This window comes from Mus pahari, chromosome 4, assembly GCF_900095145.1.
Source record: "Mus pahari chromosome 4, PAHARI_EIJ_v1.1, whole genome shotgun sequence".
In the NCBI taxonomy this organism is placed as follows: Eukaryota; Metazoa; Chordata; class Mammalia; order Rodentia; family Muridae; genus Mus; species Mus pahari.
The window spans coordinates 80882999-80897358 of NC_034593.1; the positions used below are offsets into that span (position 1 = coordinate 80882999).

At 45.4% G+C, this 14360-nt stretch overlaps 1 protein-coding gene across 1 annotated transcript in view; it reads right to left on the reverse strand.

Annotated features, from left to right (window-relative positions):
- Window positions 1-14360, reverse strand: part of Ints3 (integrator complex subunit 3) — a 44893-nt gene that overhangs the window by 20119 nt on the left and 10414 nt on the right. The window contains exons 2-6 of the mRNA XM_021195700.2: window positions 11559-11668; window positions 4918-5031; window positions 4597-4681; window positions 2975-3041; window positions 626-770 (exon numbers count right to left, since the gene is read on the reverse strand). Of these exons, the coding sequence (XP_021051359.2) occupies window positions 626-770; window positions 2975-3041; window positions 4597-4681; window positions 4918-5031; window positions 11559-11668 (521 nt within the window). The remainder of the gene's footprint in view (window positions 1-625; window positions 771-2974; window positions 3042-4596; window positions 4682-4917; window positions 5032-11558; window positions 11669-14360) is intronic.

Genomic DNA, 14360 nt, shown 5'->3' on the forward strand with positions numbered 1-14360 from the left:
ATATATATATATATATATATATATATATATATACACACACACAACATGCCTACAGAGGCCAGAGGAAAATGCTAGGTCCCCTGGAACTGGAATTATATATTGTTGTGAGCCATCAAGTAGGTGCTGAGAACCAAATCCGGGTCCTCTGTGAGAACAGCACCTGTTCTTAACTACTGAGCCTTGATCTGATGCTAGCTGATATTTCTTTTAACTAACTTTTCCTATGTAGTCAGGGTCCTCATAGCTTAGTGTTAGAATATCTTTCTTGGGAGAAACTATAGTAAATAATTCATAACCCACCCAAGTAAACACACTAATTACTTCTGGGGGAGGTGGGGTTCACCTAACAGTGGGCGCACAATAGCTGCTGTCTGTTATACAACAATGTAAGCTGAAACTGACCAGAAAAGCCCTGAGGATGGTGGCATTATATATGACATTTCTAGGAGCAGGGGTATTCCACTCCGGTTCCCTGTCCTTTACTCTTGAGCTGTCTAGGGATAATGAAAATACCACATCTGAACCACCTGCACCCCTAACAAGCTATCTCTGGCCCAGAAGCATAAAGGCCACACGGACACCACATCTTGGCATCACTTCCTCATACTGTGTCCTGTTCCCTTACCCGTTCCCGAAGCAAGGAGATACAGAAGTCAACTTCCTTCTGTCGAAGGGTCTGGAGCTGGGCGGTCCCATGGTGGTCCACAATAAGTCGGAGGTACGTGTACACAGCCATGGCAATGAGGATGCTGCTCTTCAGTACCCACTCCCTGCAGGAAGGGACGACACTGCACAGACTGCTTGCCTAGACCTCCTCACCCCACCTCATACTGTTGTGATGACCACACACTGAGAATATTGGCTTCTGTCTTTTGAGGCTTTCACTTTGGCTGTTATTACCCGACTATGAGTTGACTAAGGAAGGTAAAGGTAACTAATTTCCCTCACCAGATAGATGCCTCACTTAGGTAGGGACCAGATGAAATCAGCTCTTATAACATAAATACATTCACAGCTGCCAATAAAGTCACTGTGCAGACTTTCATTAACCATTCAACCACCAAAGCCCATCATAGCTGAAGTGATGTATGTTAGGCTTGGGAGAGAGGCAAGCTCCGTTTCTCCTGCTGAGCTATGGAAAGTGTTTTCTGTCAGTAGTTCTCTTAAATGTGATGCAAAGAGCCCTGGGGATTCCCGGGCCCTGGAGTTCTTAGAACACACTGTGCTGTGCCGTGCCTCTCCCAGGCTTATTACTATAGCCAGCCAAACCATAGGACTTTCCCTGGCTCTAACCACTGACCCCACCCTCAGATAATTGGTCGCCAAATCGGGGAGGATTTGGGGGTGTAGGGGAGGCATCTGATTTTAGATGGCAAAGCCCATTTCCCCAGAGTTTCAGAATTTCCCTGGAAAACGGAGTGATAAAAGCATTATGTTTCCAGCTGCTTCAAAAGTGGCAAAGGTAAAGGCTCAGTGGGGAGGGTCCCCACTCGCTAATGCTGCCTCTAAGTGCCAAGTCGGCTGTAATTGCTTTGACACCCCTGCTGAAAGGCAAGGAGCAAGAGGAAGAGCTTAATTAATATAACCAGGCAACTTCCTGATTCAGGAAAAGTAATCAAGCTACTTAATTAACTAAAAGACCAAGGCCTCTTCTTTTCTTCTTTCTTTTTCTTTTGTGTATGTGGGAGCTGTTTTTTGAAACAAGAGTCTTGCTATATAGCCCAGACTAGACTTGAATTCAGAGTAATTCCCCTGCCTCAGCCTCCCAAGTACTAGGATTATATGCATGCACTACGAGGCCCAGTACTGTCCTTTGTTTTCACAGAATGGAAATGCTAGCCAAGGACATGCGCTTCCTTTACCCCCACATCCCTGAAATACTTGGAAAGGTTAGGAAAACAGGATGGTAAGCTAGAACACAGTTTTCAATGCCAAGGTATTCCCTTTCACCGAAAAGTGTGAAGGGGTCAGGCAGCAACACGGCTGCTGTGTGACACCTATATGGGAAATTCAGCTTTAAGGTATGTTAGAACAGAATCTGACACGAGGGACATATGAGAAGAATCACTTTGAAGGAAGGTCACTAGCAGAGGCACAAATGTGCCATGAGGATGGCTCAATGAAGAGGAGAGGCAGGTGGAAGGGAGAGCCTCTCGCCAAAGGTAGCAGAGAAACACAGAGACCAAGAGAAGCAGAGGCCAAGTAAGGAACTCCTAGGAGGTTCCACTGCTAGTGTGAAGACCAGCCCCAGGGCAGCTGCAAAACTGGATCCAGGCCACTAGGTGGCACTTCAGAGCAGGGCTGGGCAGAACATAGCCCTCTGGATTATGAAGAAAACCATCCTTTTAAACTGAAATGAATATCAATATTAGGCCTCTCAGTTATTTGGCTACTTGATGTCCTTACTCAGAGTCACTAAAAGAAGTGATGCAGAAACTGGGACCCTATTAGCATCAAGGGGAAGCCATAAGCAAATTTACATACTAGAATGGCTCTCACACAGCCCTTCACTTTGTTGGAGAAAAGGAGCCAAAAGGTCAAATGTGGCCCCATGTCACTTTATAGCAGGATTCTCTGCTCCCTAGTCACCTACATCGGCCCTGTGACATTCCAAAAAAGAGCATGTGCTGGGCTGCGGCTGGGAGGGAGGCGTGTACGGCACCTGCCAGGCTCCTGTGGTTGGCTGGCCCCTCTGCTGAGCTCATTTCCCTCTCAGTCCCCCCAAACATAAACATTCCAAGGAGGTCTGGGTCAAAAATAACCCCTTATCAGATGAGACCAGATTTTCTGGGCTCTGAGATATTTTAGCCAGCTCCTTCTTTCCCACTCCTCCATCTTGACCTCAGTACTCCATCTGCCACCATCAGGCCCGCCACACCTTTCCCTGGTCTCAGTGCTCTGAGCCACCAGCCTTTCTTCCCCACGTCCCATATTCACACCCCTCACAGCCCCACCCTTCATGGGAAGACTCTACCTCTGCTCCGTCAGGATATCCAGAACACTTTCTGCCAACCAGATATTTTTGGCTGTAACATCGCCACCTGATTTCAAGGGGGTGGGAGGGGAAGAATCAGAACACAGTAGCTCTAATTAGCAACTCAGCCAATCGAATAAATCTCTTCAGTCATCCTGCTGCTCCACTCTCCCACCACTACTGCCCTGAATGCTAGAATAAACCGTTCTCTTTTAGGATTTAAAATTTTTCCCTTTGCCTTGAGAAAGAATGTTCTAGAACTGCCCCCTCACCAGAGAGGGTACTGTTCTATCCACCAGAACTGCAGAGGTAATGCTTTGTCCTTGAAAAGTGATGACTGAGAAAAACAGACCTTAGAAGCCCCAGCTGAAAAGCAAAGGTGGTATCTGAACCAGGGCCTAAAAGATGCAGGCAGCTGAGAGCAGCTGCAGCCTACTATCTGAAAGTCGGTGTGGGATTCAGCATCCTGACAGGCTAAGGGGTAACTATACACCAGTCTTTAGATCTTGCCACTGAAATCCCTGGAGCAGAATTAAAATGCAGTGTTGCCAGACAAAAATATTGAAATGAGAAATGGAGCTGAGAGTGTCAAATAGTTAAGAAAGTGCCAAGAAAGAATAAAAATAAATACTCAGCACACCAGGGCTACACACTGCTCTGAATCTCAGTGAAAAAAAATGTTAGTGTTCACTTAGTTGCATCACAAAGATTAGGGCCATACACATGACACAGTGACATCAGTGTTAAGAGAAAATCCTGAAGAAAATGCACAGCACAGCTGGGTGCGAAGGTGCAGGTAAGAAGCTGTCGCAGGAGGACTGTGGGTGTAAGGCCAGCATGGGCTACATAGCAAGACGTTTTCTATTTAAAAAGAAAGGGGGGGGGGTAGGGGGCAGGAAGGAGCTGGACACGGGATGCTCCAGAGGTGGAGTGCTTGCCCAGTTTCACGAACTTAGGTACAGTTCTTATCACCACAGGAAACAAAACAAAAACCAGACACCAGTGGTGAAGCAGGGCTACAGAGTTGGCCTCATTTTTATCTATTATTATTAATACTTTGTTTTGTTGTTTTAATCAGGAAAACAAAACGCAAGCAATCAAAGCAGGAGAGATGACTTGAGCAGACTTTTCTCATATTCAATATTTCAGACAGATGTCACGGATGTGAAGATTAGAAAAACCCTAAATGTCAGGGACTATTCTGTGACACTGTCCCTCAGACTAGCTCCAAAATGCCAAAATCACTAGCGACCCAGTGTTTAGAACAGCGGCAGAGCCAGGGAAAGCAGGAAGGCAGAGAGTAAATGGCTTTCACTCGATTCCCTCTGCACCTCCTTCCCAATCTAGCATGCCCCTCAACTCCAGAGAGATGACTGGCTAACACAGACCAAATACCTGGTCAGGTTTTAATTTAGCAGGAAAGAAATCAAGGCAAGACTCACTAATCCAAAAGCTCCCTGTGATTTTCTGATCCATTTTCTTCTGCAACACATGTGGCCAGGAGACATCTACACTAGGTCCACCCTATCTATCACTCGAGTCCCTCACAGGTACTCAGCCCTTGCTGAGATTTATCTCTGGGCTCCTTCCCTTTCTTCTAATGCTCTAGCTAGCAAGCTTACCTGCAATCTGCTTCATAAATGTCATGCAAACACCATCAGCTCCCAGAACTCCACTCTTTACTAGTTCCCGAACCAACCACACCAACTAAAGGAGAGAAAAAGACATTCAGAGCAGAGATGTGAATTTGGAAAAGGAGCCAACTCAGTCATGCACAGTTTAGATGCACATTAACAGAGCTGCATCCCCACCCTCTCTGGCCTACACCTCTGAGCTGTTTTCTTTTCTTGTTTAGAGCTGGAGCTTGAATCTAGGCCTTGTGTGTGCTAGGCACATGCTCTAGTGACACTCCAGCACCCCCTCACTTTTCTTTTTGGCCTTACCTGAGTACGGCAGGTATCTTGCAACTTCAAGTACTTCTCCATAAGTAGCTGATTGATTTTGTTCAGGACAATGTTCATACCATCACGACTGACCAGAGCCAAGTCCCGGTAACACTGTGCGAAGTAAGGTTTGTGAGTAGCCAGTGAATGGAGATGTTGACCACACAGCAACCATCCAACCCCAACCCCTTCCTCTTCCAGAGAAACACGAGGATACTGAGAGGCAACTGAAAGGCAATGGAGCAGTGTTCTCCATTCTTTCTTCTACAGGGCTCCTCCATTGCAAACATACCCTCTTCTGCCTCTTGGGTTAGAGAAAAAAAGACTAAAAGATTCTCTAATAAGGCAAGAAAGTCTGCTGGGCAAAGTTCCTAGTCCTGTCCTTGTCCCCCAGCCTCCCTTTTCAGGAAGTGTCATACTGTTTGATGCCACAAGCTGAGCAAACCCAGGTGGAAGCCATCTGTGTTTTATCTGCCAGTAAAAGGTCACTGAAAAATGGATTTGGGTGAAAGTCAAAAAGAAACCCAGAGGTTTTTAGACTTGCTGTAACCTAGCCAGATGCAGCAAAGGGAATATAAAGGGATCAGGGTCTGGGAGAAAGAACAGAAACAAAACTGTAGTTTCTTAGCTTTATACAGTTGTACGTGCCTATAATCCATCCCAGCATTTGGTGGTTAAAAGAGGGATATCACAAGTTCAAGACTAGCCTGGGCTACAAAGTGAGACCTTTGCTTAAAACTAAAAGCAAACACTTCCTGTTGTTTGAGACAGAGCCTTACACTGTAGTTCCAAATGCCCTAGAACGCACAAAGTAGGCTCCTCTTCCTGTGTCAGCCTCCTGAGATCACAGGGATGTGCTACCACAGCCTCTCTTAGCCAGGCCTGGTTGTATACCACTTTGATCCCAGCGGTCAGGAGGCAGAGTCAGATGAATCCCTGTGAAGCCAACCTGGTCTACAAAGTGAGTTCAAGGCTAGGGTTACATAGAGAAAGCTGTCTCACAATAGCAGCAGCAGCAACAACAACAACAACAACAAACTAAAACAAATCACAAACCTTTATTTTTATCTGTGAGTGTGTGGGTCAGAGGAAGGCTCAGTGTGATAATGCTTTTACCCACTTGTCCCCTTGCTGGCTCCCAAACATGAACTTTATTAACTAAATGACTTCTTCTGTTCTCTTGAATGACCTTTGCTTTTGCCAAGTATTGATGTGTTGGGGAATAGGGGGGCTTACAATCCTCCCCCCGCCCCGGGGGATACGGAAGTGTACAAGTGTCTTCTGAGTCACTGCCTGCCTTTCCCTTAGACCTTTTTCTACCCTGCTTCTCTTCAATGAGTTCAGGCCTTAGGGAACCTCATTAGCTGCCTGCTGCACCTGCTGAGTTCTATCCTGTCATGGACTCAGCCAAAAGGGTAAAACTTAAGGAGACATCAGCTTCTTACTACAGAGAAACCTCAGAAAGCATCGAGGTTAACAATAAGCCAAGTGTGCATGTACAGGCCTGTGATCTCAGCATTTGGGAGGTAGGAGGAAGACCAGGCGTTCAAGGCCACCCTCAACTACATAGAGAGTTTGAGGACAGTCTGAGACATGTGAGATCCTGTCAAGAAGGGGGGGGGGTGTTATATCATAATAGTGACACAGGGTCCTGTCCCTAACCAAGAATTTATTTGTAATTGATAGCTGCTGGCAAACGCAAAATTCTAACAGTGTCACTGGGTGTGCCAACCTCACTCCGAGGCAGCCCACATGCTCAGGAGCAGCTGGCCAACATAGAACAGACTCCATTCTCTTTTAGTATGGGGGCTTTTGTTTCATTTTCCTTTGGAACATTTTGGTCTTCGTGGATCGTTTTTATTACTTGCTTTGATTTTCATTTCTGTGTATGGAGTTTTTCATTTGTTTTGTTTGTTTGTTGTTTAGAAAGGGTCTCTACATAGTTCTGGCTGTCCTTGAACTCACTAAGCAGAACAGGCTAACCTGGCACTCATAAAGATCCACCTGCTCTGCCTCTCAAGTGGTGGCATTAAAGGCATGTGTTACCATGCCCAAACACCATTGTTTTTAAAATTTTTTAAATTTTATTTATATGAGTACACTGTAGCGGTCTTCAAACACTCCAGAAGAGGACATCAGACCCCATTACAGATGGTTGTGAGCCACCAAGTGGTTACTGGGAATTGAACTCAGGGCCTCTGAAAGAGCAGTCAGTGCTCTCCAACGAATGAACTATCTCTCCAGCCCCCCTCTCCCTCCCCCGCCATCATTTTTATGGTTTTGGTTTTTCAAGACAGGGTTTCTCTGTATAGCTCTGGCTGTTCTGGAACTCGCTCTGTAGACCAGGCTGGCCTCGAACTCAGAAATCTGCCTGCCTCTGCCTCCCGAGTGCTGGGATTGAAGGCATGTGCCGCCACGCCCGGCTTCGGTTTTGGTTTTGTTTTACAGAGAGAGCACACATAAAATTAGGTGGGTAGGGATATGGGGAGGATCTGTGAGAAGTTAGAGAAAGAAAAATACTCAAAAATTTTTTGAAGATGTTACTTATTATTTCCTGTATTTGTACAGGTAAGGAAGTAGGCTCAAGGAGTGAGGAGGGGAGGGAACCTGCCTGGGATAATGTAAGAGACTGGAGAGAAACAGCATTAAAGTGCAGCTAGTGACATCTATAATCCCAGTCCAGACAGCGTGAGGAGACCCTGTCACAGAACAAACCCAGGCAGCCTAGTTCCAAAGTCCACCCGTAAGCACCTCACACACAACTCTGAAAACTAAGTAAGACAAGGCTGCCAGTGATGAAGGGGAGAATTATGATATCTGAGAAATGACCTCATTATAAACTCTCTCACCCTAACGTTCTAAAGCATGGTAGCTCCTTGGCCTTGGCAGGAAGAGGCCTCTCATCACCACCTCTCCCTCTTCTGTGCTTACGTCACTCATCTGATGAAAACATCAACAGAGATGTTTCACGTGCCACTTTTGGAGTCTCACACTCCAGAGAGAATTTATCCTTTGACTCTATCTAGGAGTAGACTGTTGAGAGATTAAAAACAGGAACACGAGGGACACGGCACAAGGCAAGGGCGCCCAGTGAGCCTCTGCCGACTACTGTTCTGGAGACCCCTAGAGGAGTCTCAGGTAAGTCACAGAAGGTCCCAGGGATGAGGGAGGCAGAGGTAGAAAGGAAAACCAAGCTGAGCTAACCACACAAGAGCCTTGTCTGTTAAAATCAAAAAACTACCAGAAATGTAGACAGACTCAGGACAGGGAAGGAGGACATATTTTTCAGGCGCTGTGAGCCCAGAAGAAGAGCAGTAACCTTGCCTAACTCCATGCTCTACCAGGAATCTTTACCGATGCAACTACTCATAACACGGAGCTGGGGACCAAGAATACCGCATGCCCTGAGCTGCCAGCTGTGGTAACCTCTGTGCCAGTCTGATGACTGCTTTGGAGAGAAGCAGATGGAAGGACAAACAAAAACACAAGGAGAAACAGAGAGAGCAGAGAATCTTAAAGGAAAAGGACAGAGAGGCAGGGAGGTGGCCCTTCAGCCTGACCCTGCTGGGAATGTGACATAGCAGCACTTGAGCACAGAGGCTGCCTGCAAAAGGAGCTTGGACCAAAAAAGGACTAGCACTGAGTCTGGGGCAATCCAAGGGAGAGATCTGTGCACTGGTGTTGGCTTTTCCAATTACCTTCTAACTGACTGCTTGAACCTGCAGGGTTTAGACCCCAGCTTAGCCTCTGATCACCAGTTCCGCAAGCAGCCCTTACTCCATATACTTAATTCAGATAGCACATAGGAAGTAAATAAAGTCAAAGGCTATTCAGCATCTGTGAAAGAGTTGTCAGATGAATTCTAAGGTGGATGAAGCACATGTACATGAACCTGGTGCAGTTGTCCTCAGTTATGAAAGAGAGATGGTTTACCTCACTCGAGGACATGGGCCTGCGATGCAGTAGCACAATACATATTTACCATGTAGAGCCTGTGGTTTCTTGATGCCAAGCCAGGAAGAAAAGACGGCAGACACAGCCTGATACCCTCACTGAGGCTCACTGAGGTCCGACCTAAACATCACCTAAAACAAACCTTCCCAGAAGGCAAAGCTAGTTTGCACTGAGATAACTCAGGTGTTACTGGGTTTGTTTGTTTTGCTTTTGTAGGTAGCACCTTATTTTGTAATGCAGGCTGGCCTGGTACCTCTTATTTCTTCGTCAGTGTGGGTTTATGTACACCAATGTGTTGTGCCTTGGTGGCCAGTGAGGGTGTCAGAAACCCTGGAACTGGAGTTATAGGCAGTTATGAGCTGTGGTGTAAGTGCTGGGAACTGAAGCTGGGACCTCTGCAAGAGCACTGAATCCTCTAAACCATTGAGCCATTGCTCCAGCCATTTTTTTTTTTTTTTTTTAATTTACCTATTTATTTTAACTGGCTTAGTACTTGATATGTAGCTCTTAACTGGCCTTGAACTCAAGGCAATCTTCCTATCTTTTTTTTTTTTTTTTTTTTGGTTTTGAGACAGGGTTTCTCTGTATAGCCCTGGCTGTCCTGGAACTCAGAAATCCACCTGCCTCTGCCTCCCCAGTGCTGGGATTAAAGGCGTGTGCCACGCGATCTTCCTATCTTAACTTCCCAAATACTGCTATTATAGGAGTGAACCACCAGGCCCAATTTGTGGGGGTGGAGGGAACCCTGGCTCAACCCAGGGCTTCACACAAGCCACACAGCACTCACACTGAGCTATATCCAATAGATTTAAACACGTATTTTATATATTATTAGGGAGGGAGAGAGAGAGAGAGAGAGAGAGAGAGAGAGAGAGAGAGAGAGAGAGAGAGGGGCAGGCTAGCTACCCATTGGGAGTCGGTCCCCTCCCTCTTCCATAAGTTCTGAGAATCAAACTCAAGCCATCAGGGTTATATGATGGCAAGTATGTCTACCAGCTGAGCTATCTCACTGGCCCGTAAATCAGACTTTAATTATATTACCTATAAAAATATATACATGTCAGGCATGAGGCAGAGGCAGAGGCAGGTCGATCTCTGAGTTCAAGGCCAGCCTGGTCTACAGACTGAGTTCCAGGACAGCCAGGCTACACAGAGAAACTATGTCTCGAAGGAAAAAAAAAGTATACAAGAGAAAATTAAACCACAGCCCCACTTATCCACCTTCATCTTTGTCAACAATTTCCCTAAAATCACTGAGCTCATGTAACTGCGTAGCATAACCAAATGAATGTCATCCATTTATCTCTAAAGATCTGAATGATAAATTCAGTGTGAAATGAAATCCCAACACTTGGGAAGCTGAGGAAACCAGAGCCCAAAGGCATCTTGGAATATCTCAAAAAAGGGGAAATGCACGACTAGAATTCTACTTAATTAACAAAGTCCACACTGTCTGGTCTGGAAGCTAGAGTGTGTCAACAGCTGTTGTCCGTCCTTTACCTTTAAGGTACCCTAAGCGGCATCAGAAAATTAAGAAAGCAGGTTCCCACAGCCACAGATACTCTGTAAGCATCCCTGTCAGAATACCAGGAGCGTCTCTGAGAATGAGTTTCCTTTGGTTATCCCTGACAAATGACAATAGAGCTAAATTCCAAGACACTTTAAGGAGGGCCTGCAGTCTAGAAGGGAGAAAGCTACAAAAGCCATAGTGGTTTTTAGACACAGAGCAGAACACAACAGTAGGCAAAGAACAAATCTGTTTTCTTCCACACCACCTGTGCTCAGAGAAAGGCCAGGAACCAACTCCCCACACTTCTCCCTTCTGTCAGATCCAAACAAACTTTAACTCAGTATGCCAAGACTCCAAAGATACAAAGTTGCTGGAAGGGGCAATCTGAACAAACCCAAGACTTAGTTTTACAAAGAGCACAGACGCTGAGAAACTACCCTGCCTGGCCCTGAGCAGCACGCACTGGAGCCTCTTCTGTTTACCGAAAAGCCAGGCTGATTCTTGGCAATACTCTAGGAAGCCAGGCTCCACTGTTCTCCGGAGTCTTCTTAATTATTACATTAAGTCTTTTAATCTAAAGGTTACATGCTACCATTTTAAGCCATTTTCTGTTCCTTTGTCAAGCAGAAGCCACAGACTACAGTCCTCTTTCTCTGGATGAGAGCCCCTGGGCTTGGTTGTCCTCCATCCCCTCCATACTCCAAATGAATGCCAATTTTGACCTTTGTAGTCTTACACCTGAAACTTTAACAGGCATGTGTTTTCTTTTTCTCCAACTGCCCTTCTTGCCTTTTAGCTTTAGTATCTGGGGACAGAAATGACTCTAGCCAGAGACTAATGAATTCACTGAGAATAAGGGTCTTAAGAACACATCTAGAGAACACAGGGATTCAGCTCTTACCCAGAGTGTGACTGTTGGGCAGTGGCTGACGCACGCCTTTAATCCCAACACTTGGGAGGTAGAGGCAGAGGGATTTCTTGTCAGTTTGAGGCTGGCCTGGTCTACAGAGAGATCCAGGACAGCCAAGGATACAGAGAAACCCTTTCTTGAAAAAACAAAAAAGAAGAAGGAGGAGGAGGAAGAGGGGGAGGAGGAAGAAGAGGAGGGTGACATACCTTCAGTTAATGAGTAAAAGGTCCCTAGATTTACACGGATCCAGGGAAGAAGGTGCCTTACCTTCTGGGCTTGGGCAGGCTCAGTGAGGACTAGTGTAAACAGGCCTAGGCAGATCTCCTCATGCTGGGGAGGGCCTTTGCACACCTGGGAGGTGAGAGGGAAAGAATTAGCTGTCACTCATATGTAGGAAGCACAAGCACAATTTTCTCCTAGAAGTCTCGGGAGTCTTTTTTTTAAGATTTTATTTATTTATTTATTATATGCGTTTACACTGTAGCTGTCTTCAGACACTCCAGAAGAGGGCATCAGATTTTTCTTACGGATGGTTGTGAGCCACCATGTGGTTGCTGGAATTTGAACTCAGGACCTTCGGAAGGGCAGTTGGTGCTCTTAACCGCTGAGCCATCTCACCAGCCCCCAGTCTCGGGAGTCTTAATGGGGAAAAATCGACTCTCAAATATGATTTCTGTCTCTTAACAGGAATGAGGCACCTACTTCAGGAGAGAGGCAGGGAAGAGAAAGACTCACTGCTTTCTCTAACAACCTAGAGCTGAAAAGTATGAGAATACTTTTTTTGTTGTTGTTTTTGTTTTTGTTTTTCGAGACAGGGTTTCTCTGTGTAGCCCTGGCTGTCCTGGAACTCACTCTGTAGACCAGGCTGGTCTCGAACTCAGAAATCCGCCTGCCTCTGCCTCCCGAGTGCCGGGATTAAAGGCGTGTGCCACTACGCCCGGCAAGTATGAGAATACTTAAGAGGAAAAAAGCGAGGGGCTGTGAGGATCCTGCAATGTAGGATATCCACACCAACCACACCTCAGAGAGCCTCAGGGACTTCAACACAGAAATAATATCTGGTAGTGTGCAAGTAAATTCCTAAATATTTACTCTGTAAGATTCTGCTACATTATTTTTAAACTATTTTTTCAGTTAGCATACAAAATAATAGGATTCACTACAGTATTTTTATACATGTCATTATTTGAATTTTTTAGATTTATCTTGTATATGTATGGTATTGTATGTGTATATAATACCTGTGTGTTGTATGCACATGGTCAAAGAGGCCCAGGGTGGATGCCGGGTGTTTTCCTCACTCAATCTCTACATTTACTTTTGAAATAGGGTTTTTCACTTAATCTGAAGCTCATAGATTTGGCTAGGCTGACTGGCCAGCCAATAAACTTCATCCCCACCACAGGCCACGCCCAGGCCAGGGATCCATGCTATTTGCTGCTATTGTATTATGTGATCCACACTCAGATCTCCATGCTCAGCAGGCACTTTACTGACCCACCAACCCAACCGCATTACCTACATCATTTTTCATTAATTAATTAGTATGGTCTGTGTGTACCTCTGGAAGTCACAGGACAATTTGTAGACGTTGGTTCTCCCTTCTAATATGTGGGTCATGTGGGTCTCCTAGACAGAACTCAGGCAGGCAGTCAAGCTTGGAGGCAGACACTTTTACCCACTGACTGTCTCATCAGCTGCTATTTCATAAATTCCTCACATGTACTATTTAAAGACTTATTTATTTCATATACATGAGTACACTGTCTTCAGACATAGCAGAGGAGGGAATCGGATCCTGTTACAGACGGTTATGAGCCACCATGTGGTCGCTGGTTATTGAACTCAGGACCTCTGAAAGAGCAGTCAGTGCTCTTAACCACTGAGCTATCTCTCCAGTCCCACATGTACTATTTAATATTATTTAACTGCACTGACTGAAAGAGAGGTAAAAGTTAAAATGTATATAAGAATGATTTGCAAAGAAAGAAACTACAAGACAAGCATTTTTCTTTTTCTTTTATAACTTAATTTATGCCTGGCAGTAGTGGCACACTCCTAGCACTTAGGAGGCAGAGGCAGGTGGATCTCTATGACTTAGAGACCAGACTGGTTTACAGAGTGAGTTCTAGGATAGCCAGGGGTACACAGAGAAACCCTGTCTTGAAAAAACAAAACAATCAAAAACTTTATTTAGTGCATACACGCCATGCTGCATATGTGGCAGTAAGAGGGTAACTTGCTAGAGTGACCGCTCATCTTTCACCATGGTGGTCCCAGGGGTCAGACAAGCTGTCATACTTGACAGCAGGAAACACTGTCTGCTGAGACATATTGCTGGTCCTATGACTACTTTTTCAATCTTGGAAAATTTTTTTGCTAGGTGTGGTGGCACATGCCTTTAATTCCAGCACTTGGGAAACAGAGACAGGCAGATTTCTGTAAGTTTAGGACAGCATGGTTTACAAATCAAGTTCTGGTCAGTCAGGGTTAAGACCAAGTCTAAATAAATAGACAAGAATTTACAAACTGTCAAAGAAAATCAGAGGACAACTCCTGGGAATTGGTCCTCTCTTGCCATCTTGTAGAATCCAGGAATGAGAAGTCAAAGTTGGGGGCTGGTGAGATGGCTCAGCGGGTAAGAACACCCGACTGCTCTTCCAAAGGTCCTGAGTTCAAATCCCAGCAACCACATGGTGGCTCATAACCACCCGTAACAAGATCTGACTCCCCCTTCTGGAGTGTCTGAAGACAGCTACAGTGTACTTACATATAATAAAAAAAAAAAAAAAAAAAAAGAGAGAGAGAAGAGAGAGAAGTCAAAGTTACCAGGGCTGCATACAAAGGCCCTGAGCTGCTTGAGTCACCTAGCTGGCCAATTACTGAGCTTTTTTTTTTTTTTTTAAAGATTTATATATTTATTATATGTAAGTACATTGTAGCTGTCTTCAGACACTCCAGAAGAGGGACTCAGATCTTGTTCCGGATGGTTATGAGCCACCATGTGGTTGCTGGGATTTGAACTCCGGACCTTCGGAAGAGCAGTCGGGTGCTCTTACCCACTGAGCC